Raw genomic sequence first — 27,967 nt, 5'->3', positions numbered from 1 at the left:
TTACTACTTTCTAAATATTTGTTACTGCTGAATTATTTCTTACCTGTTGACGAGAATGACCCAAATGCAACATTTGTCAGTGCCATTTTTATCATTCCTCTGTGGTTTTAGATGGATTTGTCTATGAAAATAACCTGAATATTATTTTGATTCCAAATATTACTCCGCCTCTTCATTATTCTTCAGATGACTGATGGTTTTTGGTTATTCGAAGGCTTGGAGGAAGAGCCATATGGGCTTTTACCTCTCGTGAATCTATCAGGCAAAGGTGGACCCACAAGCACTAAATACGTAGACAGAATTGGAAGCTACCAATGGTATTTACCTGACGAAAGCCCAACAATTCTAGTGAGTTCTTAATAATCCAAAAAGATGTCAGCTACCTTCAAAGTACAGTCAACCTCGTAATTTATAGAGTACGTATATGATTCAGTACGTTCATTTTTAAATAATTACTTTCTCAAAACTGAAATATCCTGAAGCAGCAACCTGTTCCAATACCGTGAAAACCATGATTTATTAACAAGTAGGCAATAAGATTATCATTCTTGCGGCGAGAAGAACAAGACAGTTATCCAAACTCGAAAAGAAGGGTCCAAGTAGGGTATTGCATGGTCTAGACGTTTGAAGACACGGAAAAACTTGTGAAATTTGCTGACACCTAAATGCTTGATAAATGGCAATAAAATTTCCGCACAACTTTTTCCCGAGGAAAACCTCGCTATCAACCCTTGCTTTGCACATACGAATTATACGTCCATTTCGTCCTTAACCTTTTGATACACGCCGTGTTCGCCATTCACATATTATCTACTCTTCTTGTAGTTGAAAAACGAATATTTAGAACTGAAATTGACATATTGTGTATAGTTTACCCTTAGAACAAAATGAAGATAAGAAAACAAATAGAAATAATTAAATATACAGCTTAGAAGAGTATATAGGTTCGTTGAGCACTAGTGTGTTGTCCTTGCTTTGTTACTTTTCCGTGCTATAATCCATTTGTAAAACCATTTAAAATATTTCCATCGATATCCAACGATGTTCACATGTTCAATAATTATAGTCCAATTAGAACTATTTTAAAGATAATGATCTATGAATTAGATTCCATAGAAACTAATTTCCATAGCTGAAGGTAAATGGATTGTTATCAGTTGGATAAATGTAGGACTGATCAGTGCACTCTCGACCTTACGCGGCGTATATGTCAAAGCCTATGTCTGAATGAAAATCGCTTTTCAAATGAAAGATTTAAAGAAGCAATAGTTCTGCTTACACATGATAGTTTATGGGTTGAAAAATAACAGTAGAGTTCAATTCAAATAACTGTATCATTCATAGATGATCCAATATTATCTTTGCACGACGTTTTACTCAAGCTCGCTCATGCTGTCGCGTATGAGAATCTGTTTAGAAAATCCTTCTATCTCGCTTCCAATTAGAGTCCCAGACAGCGATGAGAGGAGCGACCGAAGCGGCCTGTGATAGTTGCCTTCACGATTATGGCTTCGTGAAGCCGAAAAATCACAACCTCCGATTTATGTGAACCTCGCACCCGCAAGCGCTTATCGCATGAGTTGCGCAGCAGAAACGTGACTCATCATTCGGGGTTATAATAGTACATCCGCGGCGGGTGTAGTGTAGCGGTTAGGGGTTCTGCTTCCTGCAGAATCGATTGGAGGTTCGAATCCGCCCTAGTGCTCACCAAGCCTTTCATCCCTCCGGGGTCGATAAATTGGTGCCAGACTTGTCTGGGAGGAGAAAGACACTGATTTGAAACATCAGCTACCGCAAGTCATTGCATAGGCCAGTTACACGTTCGTTAACCTCAAACGATTCTGGGTTGAAGTGAACTTGGGGGCGCATCCCAAGCGGATTGATTAGCGCCAGAAACTTTATCCTTTATCATTATCCTTTATCTTCTTCCTAGCGTTTGTCTCGCGTTGTTGCAGCGTCCGCCTTTCTGATTCTTGTCTTCCATTTGGTTCGATACATTGCATTAGTCATACACAAACGCGCATCTATCATAATCAGCTTCACATGTCCCAACCAGCGAATCCTTGGCCTGCCCGCGCAGCCTCACGCCTCAAACATAGACCTTCAGAGCGGTTTTGGCAACAGAATTTTCCTCTCGTCCGCCGAACGTGACCAAACCATCTCAGTCGCGCCTCCTACATCTTCTCAGTTATCAGAACGACACTGAAGATGGAGCGTACAGTGTCGTTGGACACTTTGTCTTCTAGCGTTACACCTATCATCCACCTCATCATCCGCATCTCCATAGCGTGCAACACTCTTTCCAAGGCCTTCATTGTCGGCCAGCACCGGCATCCGTAAAGAGCGACAGGATGCACAACCGTCCTGTAGACCTTCGACTTCAATCGAACAGGGACTTCCTTGTTGCACAGTACGCCTGTTGCCATTTTCCACTTCATCCGCATTAACATGACATAGACACGAATTGAACCATCCTCTATCCTTGATCCGCACTCCATGTACTCAGTTTTTGATAGATCGAGGCGCAATCCATGTTGCTGCAGCCGATCCTTCTAAGACTGAACTTGCTTTTGGAGATTATCTCGAGACTCCAACGCGAGCATGACATTGTCGGGAAAAAGTAGGGTCTACGGATGCTGCTTCTAGATTCCCTTCGTCATCGTGTTCATGCACAGTATGAACAGCAGTGGTGAGAGTGATGAACCCCGATGAACCCCTACTTGCCCAGAGAATGGCCTACTTGTTCCAGCACCACACCGTGCAACGCTGGTAGGCTTCGCATAAAGCAGCTTCGCCCACCACATTCTTCTGGTACTCTATACGACCTCATGGACACCCATAACTCGTGTAGGGCACGGTCCGAAAGGTTCCTCGAGATCGAGAAAAGCAAGATGCATGCTACGATTCTTCTCTCTATGTTTCTCCAGTAGGATACGGACAGAATGGACAGCATCTATAGTGCTGCAGTCCTTTATAAAGCCGCACTGGTTGACTGAAACGCTGACAATCTTCCTCAGACGAGCTTCCAGGACACGCTCGAAAACCTTTATCGTATGGCACAGCAGTCGTATAGGCCTGTACGAAGTGCAGTAAGCAATGTCCCCTTTCCCTTTCCGAATAGGCACGGTCACGGGAATTTGCCAAACGTCTGGAGTCCGTCCTTCTGCAACGATCTTGTTGAATAGAGCTGCGAGCCACACGGAACCTCGATCTCCTAGCAGCCTCCAGTCATCAGTAGGTATGTTATTAGGAACGGTTGCCTTGTTCGATTCCGTTTTGCAGCACTGACTTCGACTGCAATAGTTGGTAAAACAGGACCGCCGACGCTGGGAACAGTAGGGATGGGAAGATAGCAGAACTCTTCGTTACACAAGTGATTGTAGTACTCTCACCACCTCTCCAGGATCTGACCAGAGCAACTCAGAACGGTGCCATCAGCTCCCTTAACGATCTTGGTGTGCTCCATATCCAACGTTGAGCGGTGACGCGCTCTGACTACGATACACTGCCTGCTCGCCTTCTCTGGTATCTCTTCTCTGGTAGCATGTCGTACAAAACCTTGTAGCGGTCGGACTTCGCCTTGTAGACCGCCTTCTTAGCCTCCCTCCACGCCGCTAGGTATGCACCACAATCCACAGGCTGAGGTGTCCTCCACCAGAGGTTATATTTGGACTTCTTTTCACGAATTGCCGCCTGAACTTCCTCGTTCCAAAACCACGTAGCTCATTGCTTATGGGGCTTACCTAGAGTCGTTTTTTCCAGAGTGTTCTTCGCGATCAAGCGTATGCCGCTGGAAGTAGACGACCACATTTCCTCTACACTACGAGCAAAGTGAGAGAGTATAGACGGAGCCACGGACGTGGAGAATCCTTTCGATCTTTCAGATTCCACCATTCGATGCGCTGTGTTTCAGTCCTTAGATGTCTCTTCCTTGGTTTTCAAGTTCATGACGAGCAAATGGTGTTGGACGGCGACATGGTCTAAAGGGATGACTTTTGGATCCTGCAGAAGTCGGCGATCTCGTCGGCGTAGCATCCAGAAATCTATTTGTTCCACGACAACCCTTGATGTACGTGATCAAATGCGATTTTCTTTTCCGTACTGCATGTTAGTAATGATCAAGTCACTTGCAACAGCATGCTCCAGGATTCGCAACTCGTCGTCGTTACGAGCTCCACTGCTGTGACGCTGTTTCTAAACGTTTGTTCAACGCCAACGCACCAACGCCATTGCGATTTGATGTGCCGTGGTAGATAAACTTGTAGTCATAGCCTATTCCCCTTGACTTGGAGTCTTTCCGACGAATCTTCTGTACACAGCATATGTCATCACGGCATTTTCTGAGACTGTCTGTCAGTTCACGACTTCCAGTAAGTGATCCAACTTTAAGTGTTGCCGGGCGCACTGGATGTTGTTGGCGATGGCGGACTAACTTCTTTGGCCGGCTTCGTCCTCTATCCCGTAGCCCGTAGAAGACAATACGCGTCATTTCTGGGAGACACAATAGCTTCTGAAGAACACATAGTAGAGATTAGCCGTATGACCCGAAGGGGGTGTTGTCCTCGGCTTGTTGCACTAGCAAGCTAGCAGCGTGGCACTACAATCGTCGTACTACCTTTTCACTTAGATAGCTTGTAGCTTCAGCACCGGGACCGGACTACTAGCCGGACACCTTTGTGGCCTGCCGAGACGAAGTCTCGCCACCATAGCTGCCTGACGACCGAGGCCACCGCAACGCTGCTTTGAGAAGTGAGGTAGAATACGCAGCAGACTACTATAGCGTATCTGTGTGCGAAACACATTTCGCGCAGATAATTTTGTATCAGTCGAAGGCTTCACAACTTTGGACTCTACACCTCTGCAAAAAGCAGTTTCAGAACAACAGCCCCTCTTTCATCTCATTATATGAAATCTCAAGTCTTTTTGAACTCGCCAGAAGTCCAGAGAGTGAGACTGCAGCTCGTTAGGTGTCTATGATAGCAGTTTACGACCGATACACTGTAACATCGCTGCTAATTAAAGGTACAAGTTACACTTTTTTAGCTTGTGTCGAATAGTAAGCACACCATTCAGGGAATTCTCAAAGTTGCTTTCTTATCCTCTTATTTTTGCCAACTGATACTTCACTTATTTCAAGGAATAGAACAACTTAAAAGTATCGCTGCGAAGATTGCGTGTTAAAATGCTCAAACCTCCACTTTGGCTTGAACGCTTACTGACGAGATGAGACCCATATGGTAATTCAAAACTGTGCATGAGTCAGCACGCATGAAATTCTAATGGGCAGGTAACGATGAACAGGTTATTTTAAACAAGATAATAAGGTTGTCCCAATGACCTTCTCCAGAAGAGAAAGCGTAGCTGGCTAACCATTAGGATACGTGTTACGACTGTAGCTGTACACAAACTGAATGTGAACTAATACTAGGCATAAGAGGAAAGACGATTCAATACACGGATTTCCTGTTTTGAGTGAGTCAGCCATGATTCTCGATTTACTTTATGTGTAGATTGTTTGGATTGTTGTGATCGGCTCCACATTGAGTGCAAAGACGAAATGAACCAACCAAAACTACTTACATCGGAAGAACGTGGTGATATAAAGTAAGATGATCAACCAGGAATCTATTTTTGGGTGAAGGGCCTTCCAAAGATTTTCCTCAAGTCCCCTCTAAGAATGGCGTAAAAGGCATGTCATTGTAGAGCAGCTGGCATATCAGTATGGCTTAACAAAACTATGTGAAAAAATTAAAGAGTATTTATTCACAGGTATTTAAAAAATGTTGTCTAATGTCAGGATGTTCAATAGAGAGGTGGCAATGGATCGACCGTGAGCCTGCCCTGAGACTCAGAGGGGTCAGGAGGACGGACTTTCTAATTCTGTTGAGCCAGGATTGAGTTCTGTACGCTGAAGGAGGCTGTGTCTTCTAACAAAACTCATGAGAAGAGAGGCCTGCACCCTGCTAATGGGTGTTTGAAATCAAACGCATGACACAGTGATTTACTTGACTTAATCGGGGGCTGTTGTCATCACCTGATGCGATTACCCGATTACTTCGCCGATGTGTGCCTCCTTGAACACAGCTCAGCCCAACCTTCTCGATCTTCTGCAAGAGCTTGCACAGAATCAATCCATTTTTCGCTATGACACAGTAATAGGAAATAATCTTCAGACTCCAGAGATTTGCCTGGTACGGCATCATCAAGGACGGAAGTGGAAAAAAGGTCTGTGCAAACTTATTATTGCGGACAGTGGAGATCTGATTGTGCAGAGCAGGAGGATCAAGCATGTCGTAATTGGACTGACTAAGATGAGACCACTATATGACACTGAGGAAGAACTGTTCTTATCAGTAAACGACAGCAGAGAAGCTGGTGGATTTGTGTTCTCTCTAGCACTAGTGTGGCAATACACAGATTGTTTCACACAACTTTTGACCCGAATGGAACCTTTGCGGATTAGAGGATGTGGTTTAACACCGGTTCTGACTACGTTCACTCACTTTACGTCACTTACTCTCAATCATCAGATTATGATAAAGACGAAGTCGAACCCTTCTATATGGACCTCGAGAAAATTTATGCGGAATACCTTATCTTCTAAAAGGACATTATTGGTTATTTGAACGCCAACAATGATTTTGATTTTAACCCCTGAAAATGCTTGAAAGACTTCACATCGGGATCCACGACCCTGTAACACAAACTATAGGCAACCTAACATCCGAGTTCACGAGACTTTGCAGAGAAATTGCAGGAAGGGGGATGGAGATCATTCGCCACTTCCATTCATATCTCTTTCATCATCTAAAGAAAAATGGACGTGTCATCCAAAATGTCTTGCTTTTAGAAGGCCGACACGTCATCATGTCGGTGAAGAATAGTACTCTACCTGATTACGGCACAATCAAGTTTGAGCATCTGAAAATTATACTGTCGGTCCGTCCCATCTTTCCTCATCGCACTCTAGCGGGGCTCTTCACTCGTTATCTGTCGGAATGCAAAGCTTCCTATCAATGAAAAAGCACCAAGACTGTACTGTTGTATAAGAAGGGAGATACAAATGATATCGGCAATTATCATCAAATCTGCTTACCGTCGTTAATCTATAAGTTCTTCACAAGAGTAATCCTACACAAAATTGAAAGAACGATGGATGAAGGGCAGCCAAGCGAGAAGACAGAGTTTCAAAAAGGGTTTAGCGTGATTGAGCACATACACATCGTCTGAAATCTTGTAGAAGTACCGCAAAAGTACAAGAGACCGTTGTGTCTGCGAGGATTGGAATGTGACAAAATGGGGGTGAACGTTGATGAGCAACAGTGACGCCATCTCTGCTTCTCTGATGACATCGTCGCGATAATACCAAAAAACGGTGGATTTGATGAAACGTGTAAAAATATAGGCCTCCAGCTGAACCTAGACAAGACGGATGGGTTTTTGATGCTCTGTTCGCGCTCAATGGAACGAATTTATCTCCTGTCATGTATATTTAGGACAGGAAATCAACGTGATGAACGACCTGATTGTTCCTGTTTTGATTTAAGCTTCAGAAACCTGGAAGTTTAGCAAGCAGAAGGAAAATGTAGTCAATGTCGTTGAGCGCTCAATGGAAAGGGTGATGCTGGGTCTATCCCGCTCTTTGTAAGTGAAAGAGGGTATTCGGAGTATAGGGAAACACTCGGAATCAATTAATGGAGGTTGCAGTGCTTCAAGGATGGTCGCATTTGATGCACCTGGGTGCAGTTATTTGATCAGTAATGTTACAAAATCGTGAATCACACTATGAATTGTGGCCATATCTGCCACGTCTTCCTTCAAGAACTAACTATGAAAAACAGCTATCTACAAACTAATCCATCGCTTGACAGTTTAGATCCCTGGGATGCCTGTTGAGTCTTTCTTCTGGCCCGGAGGAAAATTGCCGCAAGATCATGGAATAGTGATTTATGACGTCAACCATCTCAAGGTAAAAGCAAAATGCTATTTCTTCTGAATATATTTTCTAGATTCACAGGAATTCAGGCAGTTCCACCAGGTTTTGCTCGTTACAAACCATGCTTACAAGTCATAAGTCGTTATGAACAACGAGCTATAATAGGGTCACAACGACATGAAGCACCTACGCAATTGCGTACGCCGCGTCTATCGAGGCGCTTCGGTGGAGCTTAGCGGCTAGGAGTGTGACAAACCCTTGTTGGCACCCTGCAGTTTGCGACGGTCCCAACTCAGTTCCAACTGCTGGCTCGAGAGCGTACGCAAACGCACCGCAACTACACTCGTGATTCATGTCGTTTTGACCCGACTATGGTTGCTTACTGCAGAGTTACACTTGGTTGTGCTGACATTTCAATTCTTAAGGTTCGAGACGGATCCTTGGATGCCGCAATAATCGCTGCTAAGCTTCTCTCGGAGAAAAAGAAGAAACCTATCAATTTTGGCCAGTTCGATTTTATTACAGATGCAGTCAATTTGCAAAAACTTTTCGCCTTCTGTCAGGTGAGGATGAGTCGCAGTTAGGTGGAAGAGCCACGACACAAGTCGCTCACTGATTGCTTATTATTATTATTACTATTATTATTATTATTACTATTATTATTATTATTATTATTATTATTATTATTATTACTATTATTATTAGTATTATTACTATTACTATTACTATTATTATTACTATTATTATTATTACTATTATTATTATTGCATATCACCTTACGAACATCTAGATCCCAACTTTATGAAATAGAAAACCAAAAGAGGCGTAAATATGAAGGAATCTCCCGAGATATCTGGGATAGAAGCAGTAGAAAGACACACAACTCTATCTTAACATTCAGTATGGATGGATGTGTTTCCGATGTGCGAAAAATTGAAGAGGGACCTCAGCTCAGGGGGCCATGGCTTTTTGTAGTGCTACATAAGGAGTAGAGTACAAGAAGAGTATTAATGAAGCTTTATGAGGATGCACTTGTGCGTTCAACTTCGAGACTTGTGAAGGCGTATGTAGCCTATACAGTGACTTGCGCGGCGCATATAATCTCTCAGGTCAGTGTTTTCATCTACTCATAGAAATCTCAGTACAAATCTTTTGCCCCGGAAGGATGGAAGCCTTGATTGGTCATCGAACCCTCGACCGTGCAGGTACTCTAATCGCGGCTTCTTATTTTGCATTGCCTTATCTATGATCAAGAATAATATCTCGACTCAGAAGAAGCATGGAAATTCTAGCTTTCGCTTCTCACACACTGTGAGGAATGGCCGTTCCTATATGGCAGTACTAGGTAATAACAAGCAATCGTGAGAGTAACGAAGAGCTGCATCCAAAACCATGCTCCTCATTGTCCTAACATCCGTTGCCACCACACACAAAGGTACGAGAAAGAGAACTGTTCAGCAAACAGTAGCGTGTGCAGCTGTTTAGAACTTCTCTCTGCCAAGTGCATTACGTCTTCGGCGAAAGCAGGCACTGGATCGCCTTCACAAAAAGATTCACGGACCTCTTCTGCTATGAAGAGATAAACCAATTCATTAGAAAAGATTCGGTAATAAAACTACAGAAACCATCCACCACTTGCTACGAAAATGTAGGAATGTTTGAAGGTCTTTTGACATTGTATATTATGTTGGTAATTTTACCGTTGGGATGTAGGGCAGCCGTTAAGAAGCCGCTGTGTCTGCACAATCGACCGGAGGTTCGAAAACCCCATAGTGCCAACCAACCCTTTCATCACTTCGGGGTCGAAAATAATCTCATCTTCGACTTCATCAACTTCTGCTTTCCGCCGCGAAAAGACCAAAACATGTAATAACTAGAAGGTTCGAGATCGAGATGCTCGAATTCCATCCAAAGACCGAAGGAAAAAGATTTGGAGGATGCGTTTTCACTCCTTTGGCGACTTCCCCTACATAAGAATGGCGCTTAATATCTTACTGCACCATTCGCTTTATTTTGAGACAAGCGATTTGAAGAGAAGCTCAAAATAGGCTTGTCAATCCTGCCTCACCCTCATGTTTTTACAATAACAATCGTTGTCTACGGGAAATGGGAGGCTGGAGAATCATGTCAATCAAGGCGGCAAGCAGCAGCAAAATTTATTTATTCACATACACCAATGGTGCACCAGAAAAGAAGATAAAGAAAACAAAAAAAAAAACAAATGGAACATCCTTTGTCTGAGTCAGAGATTCTTAGGAGTAAAAAGAAACTACAAACTCTACTGAAACCGGAACCCAATTTATTGCCAAAGAAGACTGGTGCTGTCTCTTCCTGCGGTAGATAACAAGTGCTAATGTCAACATGTCGTTCTCCTACTCCAGAAGGTGAAGAATCCTCTTGTGACATCTACTATCTCCTCCAGAGCGCTTATCATTGGTCACGTTGCCGAAACATCAACGTTCGGAAAGCCAAATTCGCCCAAGGCATAGGGAGCACGTTGAGCTAAAAGCGAGTCTGACAGGAGACCTTAAGCAGGAGGGTTCACCAACTTTTGTGATCCTCAAACGACTGACCACCACAATCTAGACAAGCGACAGCCAAGAGCAAACCTGCCAAAGGACGCGGTACTTAGCAAAGAAGGTTATTCCGAAGTAATTGAGAGAGGAGTTAGTATGACGCATGAAATTAAAGAGAGATATGACCAAAGGATATCAGTATCCTCGTTAGCGAAAGAGCTTCAGTGACCGGAAAAGACTTCATGTGTCGGAAGAAGGAAAAGAGTGGCCTCGCAGTAAGCTGAAAAAGGTAACTATAGGAGAGCCAGTACAAAAACAGAAGAAATGCAAAAGACAACTAAGAGGTATCATTGACGGGAATCCGTGGTCCAGTTCCATGCCCTGTGCAAAAGGCACCAGACATCAGAGAGTTGCTAGAATTAGAGGCATGCGGTTAGACATCAATATTCAGACACCGGCTTGTTTCAATTTTCTTCAAATTCGCCTTGAATATCCCACCATGTTCGGCTTTAACAATATCCCGCGGTAAGAGCTCCAACCATCTAGCTGTTCTATAGAAGAAGTTATTGAACATCAGGTCAAATTTTCTATGCTGTATTTTAGGGTAATGTAAATTGAAACCACCAGTTCTTTCACTAGTAGGTCTGAAGCACCAATACTTGCTTGGCGTTAATTTGGTTTCATTTCTGAGGATCCGAAAACACAAGATTAGATCGGCGTGTATACGTCTGTTCCTTAAACTGCTCATACCTAATTTTTTGAGACGATCCTTGTAGCTATTCACCGCTAAGTCTGTTGACATTCTTCTGCATAGCATACGCGTAAAAGTCTCTTGCACCTTTTCGAGCTTTGCTATATATTTTTTCTTTGAAGGGCTCCAAATTTGAGAGCCATATTCAAGATGAGGTAAGACGAACGATTTGTATAGACGAGTGAGAATAGTTGGATTAGAGGTGTGAACAATGCGGAATAGTCGAAAAAGGGCCGAGTATGCTTTCCTTACAATATGATCAATATGTTCTGTGAAGTTGAGGTTATAATCCACAAAAATCCCTAAGTCTCTTACAGATTTACAAATTTTAAGAGCTACTCCATTCATACTATACTCAGCCACATTCCCTTTACCTATATGCATAACCAGAGACTTGTCGTGGTTAATGCGCAGATCCCATTTGGAGGCCCAGTCGGACATTTTAGCTAGTGATATCTGAAGTGCATTGCGTACTTCGAGGTAGTTCTCGTCATCGTATATGCCGTAAATCTTAATGTCATCAGCGTACATTTGGACACTGACGTGAGAAGAGGTTCTGATAACATTAGGTAAGTCGATAGTGTAGATGAGAAACAAGAGAGGGGAGAGAACTCCTCCTTGTGGAACTCCACTTCTGCAAGGGAACTTGGCTGAGTATTTGTGGCCGACTTTGACTGTCATACTTCTCATATTAAGATACGAGATCATCCAATCTATAATATGGCTCGTTATTCCGAAGTACTTAAGCTTAGCAATTAATTTAGAGTGGCATACTTTATCGAAGGCTTTAGACAGGTCAACGTATATTATATCAATCGATTTACCTTGATTGCAAGCTAAGGACCAGTCAAAAATACTATCAGTTAGATTAGTAGATGTCGAAGCTCCACCGACAAACCCATGTTGTTGAGCGGGAATCAGATGAAACTTCTTTAGCCAAGACAACAGTTTATCCCTGATAATCTTTTCCATAATTTTGACTGGCGTTGGTAATAAGCTAATAGGACGATAGTTGCTCAGCAGATTAGTACCTGGGGACTTAGGAATTGCTGTAACTATGGCGCTTTTCCACACCTCCGGAACTTCACCTAATAGCATAGAGATGTTAAAGATATGGGCTAGAGGACAACATAAAGTAGCAGCACACTCCTTATATACAATTGGCGGGATTCCGTCATATGTTTCACTGACCGACGGTTTGAGAGACTTGAGATATTTGTAGATATCTGAAGGATGGAAAAATATGGCACGGCACTGCTGTTGGATAGGACCAATGCCAACAATTTCTGGAGTATTATTACTGGGAAAATGCAAGGCTAGGGCATTAGCTTTATCAGCATCTCTGATATAAGTAACTCCTGTTTGATCCGTAAGACCAGAAAGTTTTCCATTGCCTTTCATTTTATGCCTTAAGTACAAATAAAAGGGCTTCATGGATTTGCTGTGCACTAAGTGGCGCTCTCGATAACGAAGATATCTTTTCATGTGGAAGTCAATGTCAGAACATACTTTCTTGTACAGCGGGTTATGTAAAGGATGGTTTAGCTCCTCAAAAAGACGTTGTTTCTGAGAGATTAAGGCTTTCAGCTGAGGTGGAAGATTCGAACGAAAGGGGCGAGGAAATCGAAAAGGAACAAATTTTGCAAGACCCTCATAAACCTTCTTGCAGAATCTGCGATAAATGTCCGAACATGAAGAATATTGATTGAATAGAGTAAACCAGTCAACACCAGAAAAGTAATCGTTTAAGGAAAGGTAGTCAGCCGCGAAAAAGTTAGGAAACGGAATTCTTGGAGCTGACATAGATACAGGTGTTTCGAAATGGACAATTGCGTGGTCGGATGAGGCTAGCGGTGGAAGGAGCTCAACATCTAGAGTGTAGGCGCTAAGTGTAAGGAGGATGTCAAGAACCTTATCAGCGTGGGTAGGCAGATTCACATTTTGCACGAAATCAGCACTGGTGAAAAAATCTAAGAAAAGCGATGAAGATGATTTGAAAGCTACGGAGTTAATCCAATCTAATATGTAGATTGAAGTCCCCGAGAATAATAGTTTGATGATTCATAACCGCAAGATCGCTAAGTACGTCTACAAGTTTTTTATCATCAGCAGCAGAACTATTTGGAGGTCGGTATACGAGTATAAAACGAAGTTGCGTCAAATCATCAGCACACAAAATTTCAGCGGAGAGTAAGTCAGCTTTAAGATCGTTGTCACCAGTAACGATTTGAGCACTAATAAATGCCTTGACAAGAACGCACACCCCACCTCCTCTTCTCATGGATCGGTCCGAACGGTAGACATTATAGGGCAGGTTACCAACGAGCTCAGAGTCCAAAATTTTAGTGGTTAACCAAGTTTCAGTAATAAAAATTAGATCCGATTTGTACAAGCAGAGGAACATTTGTAAGTGATGAATTTTATTGACGAGACTGCGCGCATTAAATAAATATGATTTTAGTGTTGAAAAAGCGCCGTGCGGCTTTACGCGTTTCCCGATGTGTTTCGCTTAATGTCCGAGATGTGCCTTAGTTCGCCACGGTAAACCACCCACTCCTGCTGACTTTTTCCTCTGTTACGCTCGCGTGCTTCTTGTCTCAGTTCATACTCTCGTTTCCTTTCATCAGGTGTCATACTTCTGCGGATATAAACATTGGGAAAACCTGCACCGCGAAGAAGGCGCGCATTAGCAAGCGCTCGACGCCAGTAGAACTGAGAGGGAAAAACGACTTTTACTAGGCGTGGATGTGAAGCATTAGGTTTACCCATCCGGTATAGATCAACTGGACGACAGCTCACATTTAAAGCAAGCAAAATATCGTTGACTTTTTCCTCCAGGTTGTCCAGTCTGTCTGAAGACCCCGAGTCAGGGAGTCCACTGATTACTACGCTTCGCGAGCGCTTGTCCGCTTCAAACTGTTCGGCGAAATCCATCCTAACTTTTTCAGAAAGTGCTGCTAGCATCTTACTTATAACCGGGTCCTTGTTTCGTTCAGCGATAGCGCTGATCAATTCTGCTGCTGATAATTCGTTGTAGTTTGTTTCAATTGTTTGTGAACATTCTGCCGTGCTAGTCTCACCACGAGGATTAGACTGCGACGAAAGTGCAGCTTGTTTTTTTTGTGACGCGAGTGGATCTAACTGGCATGATTTAATCTATATTTGACCTACCAAGGAGTTATCGACAACCTAAACGCTCACAGCAGCAGGCAAAAAGAAAAGGATTAGTTAGATGGTTAAAATGCCAGAGAAAAATGATCAAAACGGCAAAGTATAGGGTTTAAGGTAACAGATGATAGAAATGTAGATTGAAGTGTTAAGGAAAAAGAAAAACGATGAAAAGATTAAAGGTAAATTAAATGATTAACACAGTTGTGTGAAAATAGTTAGAATGTTAAAAAAAAGAATGATGGTTATACAAAAAGAATCTAGGATTAAACCGAACGTGTTTAGGGGAGAAAAACAGGAGGAGAAACGTTAGAGAGATAAGTAGGAATAAATTAGAAATTGAAAATGCGAGAGCGTACAATTACGCAGCCACCTGACGCACGACGCATGCAATCAATGAAAAAATGAGAGCGGATTGTGGATCGTCTTCGTTGTTGCTAAGCAAATCGTGCTTTTTTTTATTCGGAAGGTACTTTCACCACTTCAGCAAAAGTGAACAGTAGATATTGTAAGGATTTATACTAAGAGACGCAAGTAGGGATTTAAAGGCATCACCCCACGAATCTGAGGTGGTGCAGATTCCAGGTGGAGTATTCTTATAAGGGATAGAAGATTATGGAGAGAAGGGTGATTCCGTCCATTTCTTCCTAATTGCCGTAAAAAACGGCGTGAAAGACGCGGCGCCGCACAAGGCTGGCGCGCTCCAGTCGAACTCCTTGTGGAAAAAAAGTGCGCCAGAACGCCTGAAGCCGTATCTTCTGGGCCGTTTTTTATGGCAGTTAGGAAGGAATGGACGGAATAACTCTCCTCCCCATAATCTGCTATGCCGTATACGAATACTCCACCTGAAATCCGTTCCACCTCAGATTCGTGCAGTGATGCCTTTAAACTAAGAGAACAGTCAAGAGATGCTCACGATAATTAGAGGCCGATAATTAGATAATTAGATTAATTAGAGGATAATTGGTCGTTGCCCTTTCTGCAGCATCGTACACTTCTGTAAACTACTTCTGCCACAAGATCAGCTTGGGACTGTCCACGCTTTGAAGCGCAGTAAAGATATAAAAAGGTTAGATATCCGTCAACTAAGAAGTCTTTTGAAAAAAAAACCAGAGAACGTCTACACACAGCAAAAGTGCTAATGTATTCCAAGAACGAGGTTTGCTTATTTGTCTCTCCTAAACGAATTTTCCGCACTATGAAATCTTGTCACAGCAGTAAAGTTCAATTAACATTGAAATATAACTTCGATATTTCCTCAAAAAAAAAGCTTAAATACTATCGCAATGTTCGAGTTTGAGAGAACTTCGTAATATTGAATTAAGCATTGAACACTGGATTATTGATGAGCTGTACAAGAGGTTTTTAATTGATTTGATTGGCTAACGACTCGGCAAACCTCCAGCTTCAGACCTTGAAACTCTAAGCTTCCTTTTTCATCTGCTAACGTAGCGACTACACTAATTGCTCGCTTCGGATTGGGAAGCCTAATAGTTATCACTGCTCAATCACGAGTGCGATTGATTGGAATGTCTCATTCAAATCAGGAGAGCCATCCGAGATATGGCGCGAGTTCTCGCTTCCCTTGCGATTTATCTTAGGGTCTCTGGCGTTGATCCAAAAACCTCCCAGCGATTTCCGCGCCAACGTCAGAGATTCGAGATTTCGAGATTTTTTCGCAATTGGCTCCGTCGTGCTTTTGTGTGCCATGGACAACGTGTCCATTCCCGTAACCTGATCCTTCCGTTTACGTGCTCTTCTGTGCGAATATATAGCGGTCGCGCTGCTTCGCCAACGTGTTCGTCCCCATATCTCGTACAACCCTCTTCTCCTGAAGAGATCCCAACATAGTCAACTTCGTGGTCTGCGGCCTTTAAATGTAGGATGCCGTGACAAAATCGAATTAATGCAACATTTTTACATCTCTTAGAAGCAGTGATGTACTTTTCAGACGCATCCTTAAAATGCATAACACTGAAGAATTAGGTGTAGAGAACCATCGAGAAAATAACTCCGTGTACGGATACAGCTCCACATACTCTTAGTTTTCTACTATATTCACGACGTTTCAGCGTTGATAGACTTACTATAACATGTATCAAGTGTGTTATTAAAAACAATGTAGAACAATAGTCGCTGCGTCGGTTTAAAGGGGCACAGTGCAAGGATGTCTTGGTGGAAGACACAACTCCGTGAGTAGTAAATGCGCTACCTGGAACTGCACAAGAATTCAAAGAACTGCTTCGAAGAACGTGAAATGTGAACATTGTACGAAGAACTCAATCGAACAATAATACGCTAGCTCCACTCCCGGAGGTGTCAGACTTAAATACTGACCTTTTTATCAGGTATATTTTTCTCGCAGCGGCACAGAAGAAACCAGGGGGCACTCCGCCTAGCTATAATATGAGATGCCAGGTGGACCAGCAGTCGAGTTCCATGTAGGAATTTTGAACTCAGCAAATTAACTTAAATTTGACGTTCGACACATCTTTTTCTCATAAGAAAAATCTACCTCAAAGCAAACAAAATTTACCTCAAACAGAATTGCTTTCTAGAAGCTGAAGAATGCTGAAATTTGCGAAATTTACTGCAATTTGTCCGCCTCGTTAGCCGCATTGTGAAAACTGAAATCAACCCTAAAGAAAGGAAGGGAGTTCTAGGCAAATAAGGTATCATGAAGAAAACACCTATTGTATTTGGTTGAAAACTGCTCTAACACAGATGTAATCAATGGGACAGAGAAGCAGTGTAAGTTTGAACTTGAATAAGCTAAGTCTTTCCCGATGTTGAAATACTGAACTGCTGTCGAGAGCCAACAGCTTCCTGACGAAATTTCAGAAAAGTCTTCTTGAGCTGCGCTGCTACCTATTAACATTTAGTGCGACCACTCCGTTAGGTTCTCAAAATAAAAGAACATGAGTAATCAAGCAAAATGATAGGGATCATTTCCAGACCCCGAATATCGGAAAGCTGTGTCCAATTCTGAGTGTGAAACCTTAGGTTTTTATGGTCCATTGTTGTCCTTTCGCAGCGAAACCGGGATATCCAAATGCAAGACAAAGAAGATGTGAAGCAAAATGATTACCGGCAGCGTTCTGAAATATCTCCGATGTTCAAGCTCCAAACATAAATTAATAACGTATTACCAAGTTTACTAATGTATAGTCGAGCTTCATTAACTAACGTTTTGATAATTAATGAACTCCTTCTGTGATTTAAGTGTTAAATGTTTAGATTACTTAGTACTTGCCTTAGTTTTTACTGCTACAATATAATGCTACCGATGCGACAGATCGGCTCTTTGCTTTGATTGCTATGAATGTTACGACTGAAACTAACGAATATTTCAATGAAAATAAAACATATCCTATTAAAAATGAAAATCTGACCTACGTTTGCAGATGTTTCTGGAAAATTGTATAAATTCTCTCCTGTGTTAAAGCAAGCATACCACGAATCTGAGGTGGTGCGGATTTCTGATGGAGTATACGTATACGGGGTCATAGATTATGCAGACGAGGGTAGTTCCGCTCATCTCTCCCTGCATCACCGCAAACAACCACCTCCAGAATGCTGTTTTGTACGACGCCATCTATTGCAACGATCCACCTTTTGCGCCGCCTCCGCCCTGCGATTCGAAGAAAATCAATTCGAACTGCCCCTACAGGCAGTAAGGGACGCTACGCGTGCAAGGGTGGCGCGCTGCAATAGAAGGGATCGTACAAAACAGCATTTAGGGGTCGGCTGTTTGCAGTGATTCAGAGAGAGATGAGCGGAATCAATCCGGTCTCCATAATCTACGACCCCGTATACGGATACTCCACCTGAAAACCGTACCATCCCAGATCCGTGGTATGCTGTCTTTAAGTGAGTGGGTGAGTGAAACTCTAGGAGCGTCTAGTGTTGCAATTTTCGTAAGTTCAAAAACTCAGAAGAACATAACTTCGAAGTTACATATTGATGAAGATTTGGAGATTTGATTTGTATTTTCAGGAAGCTGGAGAGGGTCTGTTCCGAATAGATTGTGAGCGAATTGGAAAGACTTGCATTCTTACAAGGTAGACAGCATATGAATTAGTGTAAATACCTTCTGCTCACTTTTAAAACAACACGGATTACGGACAAAAACGTCCGGTCTCTCACTGCAATCTTAGATAAGAAATAACTGGCGAAAAAATTTATTCCTCATTAATGTACAGATGACAGTTGTTATCCTATGTTTGAAATTGTCTGTTCTATCCTCTTAAGTTGGAATATTTGTTCGTAAGTGCCAGTAAAAATCAAACTCAAAAAATCGCACGAACATCTAAACTTTTTGGGTATCCAGAAGAATTGCATCCTGTTCGCTTCGATTTATCTACATGAGCTTACGTTTCGGTGGTCATTTCCAGAATGGAAGCATCAGATCTCATGGAAATTGGTCATGTTACATTTGACCAAAACTTGAAGCGGAAAATGACTCGCCCACGAGGAGCTCATTCCACGGGACCATTCTACCAGTTAACTGCTTACCAATTCGGATCGTTCAGAATCATGGTTCGGTAAGCGAGGTAGAGAACTGCTGGGTGCCGAAGTGCGTATTTTTACGGTCATTTTTTTAAGATTCGAAGTGGATTGCGCTGACTACGCAGCTGCGAAGTGTTCACCGTGAGTGTTTTAGCCTCGACATAAACAAGTAGGCTAACTTTTCCTCTATTGCTGCTGTTTTCTCCTTCTTCCAGTGTGGGTTTAAAATGTTATGAATCCCTATTTGAACTAAAAGAAATTTTGCGCTTGGTGCGTTTTCGATCTCTTGAATGCATCATCCCACGAATCTGGGGTGTATGCATTTCCGAAGTTGAAGGTGTATGCAAAAGGTTCTATTGGAGCGCACCACCCTGGTTCCAGCGCCGCATCTTCCGAGCCGTTTTTACGGCAGTTAGGAAGAGATGAGCGTTATCCCTCCCGTTTCTGCAATCTACGACCCCGTATAGTCATTACCCATCGGAAGTCCATTCCATCCTATACTCGTGGGTGATGCTTTTAAACTTGTTCGTACTTGCGACTACTTGTCTGCAGCACCGTAGGTATGGCAGTTCCAATTTAAATGTTTTATTAATATTCTTTTGATATTTGTAATGCTAGAATGTTTTCTTTCCCATGGCAGCTGATTTTGGTGACCACTTTCGTAATCCTTGCAACATCGGTGGGCTCGGTTTCAATAGTTTTTCCGTTATGACAACATTCTCCTTTGTTAGGCGTGGAATTTAATCATATCGTAAGTGGAATTGACACAAATGCATACTAGAAGTTCGGTGGAGTTGTATTTTGTGTTAACTAAAGGTATATAACATCCAATGGTGCAATATTTAGTGAACGTTTATTCTCACGTCATTTGCTCATCATCATTCGAACTATAATCACCTTAGTGGCTTGGATCACGACAGATTGCATCAGTATTTGACTAGTACATATATGGCCATTTCGTAACCTGACTACAGCTGTCCCCTCATCTTATTTTTGGTAGTGTGGAGACAGAATTTCTTCGTTATCTTTTCACACTTACGCAGGAAATAATTATGCAAAAGATTTTGGGCACGAAGTGTATGTTAAAAACCATAGATTAAGTTCAGCTAGAAAAAAACTATAAAATTTGGCTTCATTTTGGAATGAATTCGACAAGATAGCAGGTCGCTGCGGGCATTTTTAGCATATCTTGCTATTCGATTCTCAGAATGACAGCGAATAACATGGAACTATAGGTATCGTGGCTGCAATGGTAGAGGATTCAGACCAAAAGGTTCTAGCAGTTTACATTTCACACAAATTGTTCGAGTCAGCGCATTGTAAAGTTCCAGAATTTCCCAAAACCTCCCATGCGAAAGACACGTCTGTCTACAGCAATACGAGAAGATCCTCACCTCCATCCCCACTTTTGCAACGGAGAGTTGCACTAAGTACTTACTATCCTATCGTAGAGGTCAACTGCTCTTCCTTTACAAGATGAAAGGAACAGAGTCGCATTTTTAATCTTTGCAGATGCAGTACGATAGCGATTTCCTCCTGAGGTAGTTTTCAACCAATCTTTTCTTGAGAACCGGTGCAAAAAGCTCCTCGTAACTGTCGTAACCTCAATCCACAAATTAGAACACTCTGCTGCCGTTACCGATGATGACGACTAGTAATCGCCATTTCATATCGAATACATTTTTAAGGACCATCTGTGGGGATATTCACTACGACCATAGTTTTGCATTCGCCATATATACCTATCATAAGAGGTGCCAGAAAGTATTGCTGCCTTTCGTCAAATTAAAGCAAATCCAAATTGGCTGACTTGAAACTGGCAAACCACTTTAAAGGCACCACCTCACGAATCTGAGGTGGTGCAGATTTCAGGTGGAGTATTCTTATAAAGAATAGTAGATTATAGAGAGGAGGATGATTCCGTCCATTTCTTCCTAATTGCCGTAAAAAACGGCCCGGAAGATGTGGCGGCGCTCAATGCTGGCGCGCTCCAGTGGAACTCCTTGTAGAAAATAGTGCGCCAGAACGCCTGAAGCCGTATCTTCCGGGCCGTTTTTTACGGCAATTAGGAGGAAATGGACGGAATCACCCCCCTCTCCATAATCTACTATCCTGTATACAAATACTCCACCTGAAATCCGTACCACCTCAGATTCGTGGAATGATGCCTTTAAACAACATGGGCGTCTAATGCGTATGGATAAACATCACACATGTTTTTGTTTTTTACAGCCGCCTATCCAACACTGGATTAATTAAATACAGTTTCAGTTGGTATCAAGTAACAACAGCATAGTGTAGTGGAGCTTTTTCGATTTTGGACCTGATATTTCAAACCGGACTATAAAAGTGAGATCTGCAACAGTCATCAGTCAGTCTGCAACAAAAAAAAAGAAATTACGTTCGCATTCAAAAATATCTCGCACTACTTCGACGCACGAAAACACCTGAGTAGTATTCACAATTTGATAAACATAAATCCGCCATTACTCCCCAGTTCCCCTAATGAAAACCATCGCCAACTTTATCTGTCACCGTAAGGAACAGCGGAGAGTGGAAAAAGGCTTGGAGTTCTATAGTTTTCGTAAACAATAGTCAGTTTTGATTAATAAATTCAGAGTTGCTGTTGATGCATCTGAAGCCCTTCCAGAGAAGAAGAGTGCAGCTGAGAACGCAAATTTGCAGGTAAATTCTTCGTTCAGGGGATACAAATGCAAAGAACATTTCTTTTTATGCTCTCTTCGAAACAATGTTTTATTACTGTGAATGCGACTGGTAGTAACTTAATACTTCCAAAACCTAGAAGGAACCTCTCATGATAGAGCGTGTAATTAGAATCTTTCTTCACCGCATTCCTCATGAATAAGACCCATGAGCTTCTCGTATGTTTCTATCATGAGGTACCGCACTGCGTAGCGTTCCCGTGCTGTGTGTATCTGTGTACATAGAGATGACTGGCTGTTGCAAATGGCCATCGGTCTGTGTATTGCATTGGTAAGGTTGCGTGCGTATGTAATCAAGTGCTCCAAAAATGACCCATCAAGTATTTGGACTGACCTGCCGCCTCCATCTAAATCCGAATGAAGAGGAGGAATGATGATTTTGGGAAAATTTTTTGATGTTATGCATCCAAGCCCTGGAAACAAGTACCGCCAGCAAATCTAGAAGAACTGGGAAAGAATTGGTAAAAGTTCTATTCATGGGTAAAAAAAATCGCTGATCAGCGGTCGATGAGAAACAGCGGTGATAACAACAGGTACTACCCAGGATGCGCTGAATACTTCAAAAATTGATGTGTTACAGTTTCATGTAAGGTTCACTTCGTGTTTAAAGTTCCTTAGCGATCCAAGCTCTCTGCTTTACTCGACACTAAAGCCAAATTAAAGTGTCCAAGAATTACACCTCAGGTTGACATTTGCGTCACGCATCTCAACAGTGATAAATATTGTTTATTGTTATAGATACTTCTATAGTTAAATCAAAATTGTTAGCAGCAACAGAACTTTCCGCTGCACTGCAAAGAACCATCTAAGAAAAGGCAAACATATGTTCTTACTCATCTATGTAATATTCTGCTCCCGATGTAATTTAGGGTTCACACAATTTACCACGAAACGAAGTCAAATAGGTAATTGAACCAAGTTTTCACACAATTTGAACACATGATTAAAAAAGCTATTTCCTTCTTTATTTTGAAACGTTCCATGATATCAACTCCGAACAAACAAGATCAGACCTCTTTAGAAAACATTTTCAGATAGTAGAATATGGTCAGATGCCTCGAGATGTCCCGTTACAACTGATCACTACATATCCTCAAGGAGCAGGATTCCCCTTCTTCACGTGGGCGCAGCTTTTCTTCACTAATGCTGATCAGGCAGGGCATCAATATTCGTCCATATTCATTCTATATTCATACTTCTGTATTCATATGCAGTTTATTTGAAATTAATTGCCTGCTTTTCCTCTTAGGAAATCGTCGGGTGGTTCAAAGGAAACGGTGATTTCGGCAAACCGTCATTCTACTCGCAACAGGATATTTCAAAAATGATGAAGCCTCTACCTTACGTTACGCTTAGCAAAGGTTTGTATGCGGGTGAGACTGATCACTAGTGAAGTTGATAGTTCAATTCAGTTCACGATTGCCTTGACAAAATCCACAAATTCCTCACAAAGAACGACCCCGAATTCCGATGTGGTCTCATATGGAAAGGGAAAAATCACCTCGAAATCTTTGCTAAGGTTTGCTGACCATAGTCGCTCACTGTTGCTTCAAATTCATGAGAAGCGACATTCAATAGCACTAAAATTTCTGTGGGGAGCAATATTTCTGCAGAGGGCTTTTCGATGCGAATACCAGTTCACATTCTGCTCCAATTACATCTGCTCATCTAAAATTCTCATTTTAGGATCCTGCAGCCAACGGAGGCATTTCTAAAGGAGTTCGAGAATTTCTCTCCACTCAATGCAAGGATTCAGTAGAAGAAGGGAAAAAGGAGTGATCATTTCCCGAACCTTTCACACTCTAGTTATACTTCATGTCTCGCCTTCGTTCTTTGCACTGTTTTTTTTTCTCTGCACAAAATTCCGTTCCGTTGCATGAAGACGTGAACTAATGTTATACTATAAATGATTTCTTCTTTACGCTGTAAATTGAACTCTAGCCTTGTTGGTGGTGTTATGAAAAATTACGTGTTGATATCATAAATCATTCAGTAAATAAAGCTTTTCCTGTCCAGAAACACTTCAAGAAAGAAAGCAGCAGTGGAATATAACCAAACAACGACGGTCATTGCGTGTGACTCCATTGTTCTCCGCGCGAATGGAGAAGGAGTCGAACCCAGCGGCCTTTTCTGTAAACAAACTACTAATCATCTTTGCAGTATATAAGGAAGTGTAAGTCGTAGGTGACCTACTAACGTATTTTTTTACAACTACTGCTGTCATTGTTTTAAATGTTTTCTGGATCTAATATGAATATTGCGTTTGAGGAGTACTCCACCACAGTTTTTGCATCGCATCAACTTAGGTTCTCATTATTACTTTGCTGTTCTATCGTTATCGTCCTATCCATTACAAACGCGCATGTATTTCTTACAAATATTTTCATCGACGAACAGCATCAATACATCAGTCGCAACTAACTCTTATTCATACATACGATAATCACATACTTCTCCTAGGAGAAGCGTAGAGAGTGCGCAAAACGTCGCCACAAACGCAGCCGCACCTTGGTAGATATGCCAAATTGTCTGCTAATACTTAATCTACTTAAAGGATAAAGGATAAAGTCACTGGCGTATCAATCCACTTGGGATGCGCCAACGCGTTTTACTGGATTTCATGATCGTTAAGGTTTTAGAACGCGTGTTGGCCTATACAATGACCTGCGGGGGCCAGCCGATGATCAAGTCAGTGTTTTTATCCTCCCAGACAAGTCTGGTACCAATTTATCGACCCCGGAGGGATGAAAGGCTTGGTGAGCACTGGGGCGGATTCGAACCCTCGACCGTGTGGCTACAACGGACCTCTAACCGACTGCGCCACACCCGCCCCACTTAATCTACTTGTAGAATGCAAATGCACAAAAAATATATCAGTGGAACTTTGGGCTCTGACTCACATACGTAGTACATCGTTCTGATGTACCACGTGTGTACCATATTAAATAAGTCAGGGAAGAAATTGAATACGCTATTATAGACTACGTTCAGTCTTCACTGAAAACAAATATGAAGTGTGGGCCAAGGCTGCCCAAACACATTACTACATTTTGTCGTTGCCCAATGTGGATAAGAGTAGTGATCGCCGTTTTCGCTTTATTCTGCTCTACAGTACACGTTTGCGTGGTAAGAGATTATCGCTCGACTCCGTCCTCGGGCACGAGGTCAAACATTGACTGGGCAATAACGTTACGTTTGCAGCCAGATGCGAGGCGTGGCGTGATTGTACGTGGCCATTCTTGGTGTTGTAGTAGATAGTTCCCTACTTTCTGTGGGAAGACATCTCTAAAAAAAGTTGGAACCATTGGGTTTCATAGCCCAAGCCTTCAAATTTTAAGATGTCTGTGTGGGCACGATCACAAGAGATTATGGGAGACTACAGTCGTTGCACTGACAGCAAAAATGAGCTGGTCGTTTGAAATGTAGTCTACTTACTTAGAGGAGAGACGAAGGGAAAGTCTAGCGTACTTCTCAGGTTTATCGACGATTTCTGTCTATCTGAGAAAGACTTGTAGTAGGTCCCAGAACACACTGCTATGCATATCTTCTCTTTGCTCGTAAGTTGCAACACGAAAAGCGCTGTGTTATTGAGCGAGGTCTTCAAGATGCGTTTGTGTTTGTGCACAATGGCACAACACAACAACACGATCGTCGTTGCAACGCTCGATATAGTCATAATAACGATATATTCGCTGTGCATAAACAAAAACTGACTACGTTTTTCAGATTTTTTCGTAATATAAATCACAAATAGCAGGGCAAATCACGAAAAGTGTGGAAATCTCACACAATCACAAAGTTTTCAGGTGAAAAGTCATTTCAGTCAGTCAAAGTCTACACGACTGTTTTACGAAAAACAAACAATTAAAGAAGTCACCAAAGGCAGAGATGATCTGCTGGTTCAGTCTTCTCCTCCTGTATTTGAAGGTGATCAAATAAACATGGATACAGATCCACTCTACACCTATACTTCAGGGGGCGTTCACGATTCACGTCACTCATGTGAGTGAGTGTGGAAAAACACGTAGTTGTTGGTTATTGCCCAGTGGTTGTAAGGACTCCACGGATTGTACAGTAATGATCAACTGGAAGCACACGGGAAGGGCTCTGCTAGTCGAGATTGAGGTGTTTGTGGCTTTCAACTTCATGTAGCTATACTTCAAATCAGAAATACAGACATTTAGGCTGACTTGAAAGTCGAAGAAAATGGCTCTTGGTTAGCTCTTGGGATTTCAAAGGACGATATTATGGTGAGATGAGATCTGAGAACGTACTACACTCTTACTGACTAGTACAGTATTCCAGGGTAACGATACAGTCTTTGAATGTCACTTCTCAAAACGTGGTAAAAGTTCAGTGCACTTATCACATAATCTTAAAAACTCGAATCAACTACTACCTGAGGTACGCAGTGTACAAGTTCCTTAAAAAACCACACGTCATGTCATGGTAACTCATTTGCAGGCAACAGAGATGCTTTTGAAAGACTCCTACGCAGAGATTCATGATGGCAGAGCTTTGTGTGGAACGGAATGGATGCTTGACTTCACAGTTTTGGAACCGAACGAGAAGAAGCTGGTAAGAGGAATGCACATTGAAATTGGCTCTTAATGAAATGACACGAAAAAAGGGTTCTGTGGTTTGCTGTGGGTATTCTTTCGTAGAGATTTACGAGAAGGCAGTCATTATGTATAGTAGGGCCAAAACGACATGCAGCACGTACGCAGTTGCGTATTCGGCTTCTCTCGAGGCGCTCCTCCACCGGAGCGCAGTGAAACCCTTGCTGACACCACCCATCGCTATATTTTGAGACGATCCCAACTCGGTCCCCACTGCTGCCTCCACCGTGTCGTTTGGGGCGCGTACGCGAATGCACCGCAACTACACTCGTGATTCATGCCGTTTTCGCTCGACTATATCTTACGTAAACTACGAACAAGTTCTAAGCTAGCTTTATGACCATCTGAAACCCACACAACTCCCTCGAAACGGTCTGAGATCATTGGAAATTTAGATTCACCGGATCTCATCCGGCAAGTATCACCTTATGTTTGCTTTCGGCGGTCTCAGTGCAGGTATGTTGCTTTATTTTGACCTTCGCGAACTCATACTTTTTTAAACAAAAAGGTCTTCTTGAAAAGCCGAAGCAACGGAACGAATGTCCCCTTATTTTGATACGATTTCTTGCGCATGTTCAAAACACACTAAAAAAAGAGGTGGTAGATGAAGTGCTGAATTTTGCCATTTTGCCATTACAGAAAATGATTATCAGAGCTTACAACTGACAAAAAAGTATCTGCTTTGTCCTCTCGTTATTTGAGAGCGAAAAGAAATTGATGTTCAGCAATGCATCCTGTATTTTTGCGCGTTTTAGACTCGAAGAAGGAGGCTCACGAACTTGTTGGTGAAGGAGCACCTTGGAGATCAAACGATCAGACTCGGTTCTGCAGCCGCTGTCCAACCGAACTTCTCGACGTATAAGCAAAATACTTTCAATTACGGGTGCATAAACACTAGAAGTCTAACGTTCTTAATATATACCTTATATACCTGTCTGAACGTCCGGCTAAAGCCGGACTTTAGACTTTTTCTGATATTCGCTTCGCCTTCACTGAATAAAAATTAATAATAAAGGCATTTTCTGTAAAAATTAGAACTGTGTTTTCCTAATAGCGCTTTCTTTTCTTTTTTAAATAAGTTTAGGGGAAAGATTTCATAGTATACTGTCTAAAAGCGTCAGTTCTACACTTACGGATCATTCAACTTCAGTTTCAAACACTCCAATGTAATTTAGGCACAGTTTGAAAGTATTACTCGAAGTATGGAGTTTCTTCCTGATTTTCCTCAACAACAATCACAGAATGATATTTTAACATGAAGTAATGTGAAGGACATCATCGTACTGACAAAGATAAGGTCCCACGTCAGATCACGCAAACTGCTGGCTATTACTTAAGCAGCCAGTTTCATTCGTGTTTGCACTATCTGAGGAAGGCACGCTACCGACCTGAGCCAAACGTGCAAGGGAATGTATAGACAAAGGAGCCATAGAAGTGTAAAGGACGCGCGAAGTTGGTAATTATATGAATCAGTTCCAACGTCCCATTTATCTTTTGCGACATGCACACGAAGATATTTCTGCACCACGGCACATCAGTTCCATGCCGTTGGACCCGTCTCACCCAATTTTACACCTTCGTGGCGCCCGCGCACCAATCTGACGCAGGGGGACCCGCCACGCCCTCTTTTTGGAGTTTCGTGACATACAGACAAACTGACAATGATGACGTGACATACTAAGCGCTATTTTATATCATGATCATGATTGTGCTCGAAGGACGTGACATGGATGAGCACTTATTTA

At 42.2% G+C, this 27,967-nt stretch overlaps 8 protein-coding genes across 11 annotated transcripts; 2 read left to right on the top strand and 6 right to left on the bottom strand.

Annotated features, from left to right (window-relative positions):
• Positions 1–186: 186 nt before the first annotated feature.
• RB195_018889 (uncharacterized protein) lies at positions 187–23,382 on the top strand (the record flags this gene model as incomplete). 3 transcript variants are annotated; one of them, XM_064186513.1, is made up of 11 exons in its annotated part: positions 187–348; positions 7,877–7,969; positions 8,362–8,499; positions 18,368–18,432; positions 18,766–18,915; positions 18,977–19,021; positions 21,499–21,565; positions 22,638–22,757; positions 22,853–22,964; positions 23,016–23,122; positions 23,290–23,382. In XM_064186513.1, the coding sequence occupies 11 exons, from the start codon at positions 187–189 to the stop codon at positions 23,380–23,382; spliced, it is 1,152 nt and encodes a 383-aa protein (XP_064042392.1). The 3 variants fall into 3 exon arrangements, with proteins under 3 accessions (XP_064042392.1, XP_064042398.1, XP_064042393.1); XM_064186511.1 differs by lacking the exons at positions 187–348; positions 7,877–7,969; positions 8,362–8,499 and adding an exon at positions 18,229–18,288; XM_064186512.1 differs by lacking the exons at positions 187–348; positions 18,368–18,432; positions 18,766–18,915; ... (4 more) ...; positions 23,016–23,122; positions 23,290–23,382 and adding exons at positions 6,868–6,939; positions 10,318–10,425.
• On the bottom strand, positions 2,175–2,498 carry RB195_018895 (uncharacterized protein; the record flags this gene model as incomplete). The annotated part of the gene is made up of 1 exon (XM_064186520.1): positions 2,175–2,498. The coding sequence occupies one exon, from the start codon at positions 2,496–2,498 to the stop codon at positions 2,175–2,177; it is 324 nt and encodes a 107-aa protein (XP_064042401.1).
• On the bottom strand, positions 2,817–3,466 carry RB195_018894 (uncharacterized protein; the record flags this gene model as incomplete). The annotated part of the gene is made up of 2 exons (XM_064186519.1): positions 2,817–3,294; positions 3,393–3,466. 2 exons carry the CDS (start codon positions 3,464–3,466, stop codon positions 2,817–2,819), a joined length of 552 nt encoding a protein of 183 aa, XP_064042400.1.
• Positions 4,166–4,489, bottom strand: RB195_018893 (uncharacterized protein; the record flags this gene model as incomplete). The annotated part of the gene is made up of 1 exon (XM_064186518.1): positions 4,166–4,489. The coding sequence occupies one exon, from the start codon at positions 4,487–4,489 to the stop codon at positions 4,166–4,168; it is 324 nt and encodes a 107-aa protein (XP_064042399.1).
• RB195_018892 (uncharacterized protein) lies at positions 10,374–12,604 on the bottom strand (the record flags this gene model as incomplete). Of its 2 annotated transcripts, XM_064186517.1 has the most annotated exons (2): positions 10,374–10,462; positions 11,203–12,604. In XM_064186517.1, the coding sequence occupies 2 exons, from the start codon at positions 12,602–12,604 to the stop codon at positions 10,374–10,376; spliced, it is 1,491 nt and encodes a 496-aa protein (XP_064042396.1). The 2 variants fall into 2 exon arrangements, with proteins under 2 accessions (XP_064042396.1, XP_064042397.1); XM_064186516.1 differs by lacking the exon at positions 10,374–10,462 and having other exon boundaries at positions 10,886–12,604.
• On the bottom strand, positions 13,212–13,607 carry RB195_018891 (uncharacterized protein; the record flags this gene model as incomplete). The annotated part of the gene is made up of 1 exon (XM_064186515.1): positions 13,212–13,607. The coding sequence occupies one exon, from the start codon at positions 13,605–13,607 to the stop codon at positions 13,212–13,214; it is 396 nt and encodes a 131-aa protein (XP_064042395.1).
• Positions 13,688–14,137, bottom strand: RB195_018890 (uncharacterized protein; the record flags this gene model as incomplete). Its single annotated transcript, XM_064186514.1, has 1 exon — positions 13,688–14,137. The coding sequence occupies one exon, from the start codon at positions 14,135–14,137 to the stop codon at positions 13,688–13,690; it is 450 nt and encodes a 149-aa protein (XP_064042394.1).
• Positions 23,383–25,680: 2,298 nt separating the features above from the next.
• Positions 25,681–27,084, top strand: RB195_018888 (uncharacterized protein; the record flags this gene model as incomplete). Its single annotated transcript, XM_064186510.1, has 6 exons — positions 25,681–25,728; positions 25,788–25,853; positions 25,909–26,007; positions 26,068–26,181; positions 26,618–26,678; positions 26,978–27,084. The coding sequence occupies 6 exons, from the start codon at positions 25,681–25,683 to the stop codon at positions 27,082–27,084; spliced, it is 495 nt and encodes a 164-aa protein (XP_064042391.1).
• Between the last annotated feature and the right edge of the window lie 883 nt (positions 27,085–27,967).

This window comes from Necator americanus, chromosome II, assembly GCF_031761385.1.
Source record: "Necator americanus strain Aroian chromosome II, whole genome shotgun sequence".
Classification (NCBI taxonomy): Eukaryota; Metazoa; Nematoda; class Chromadorea; order Rhabditida; family Ancylostomatidae; genus Necator; species Necator americanus.
This window is presented reverse-complemented; position numbering and strand designations above follow the sequence as displayed.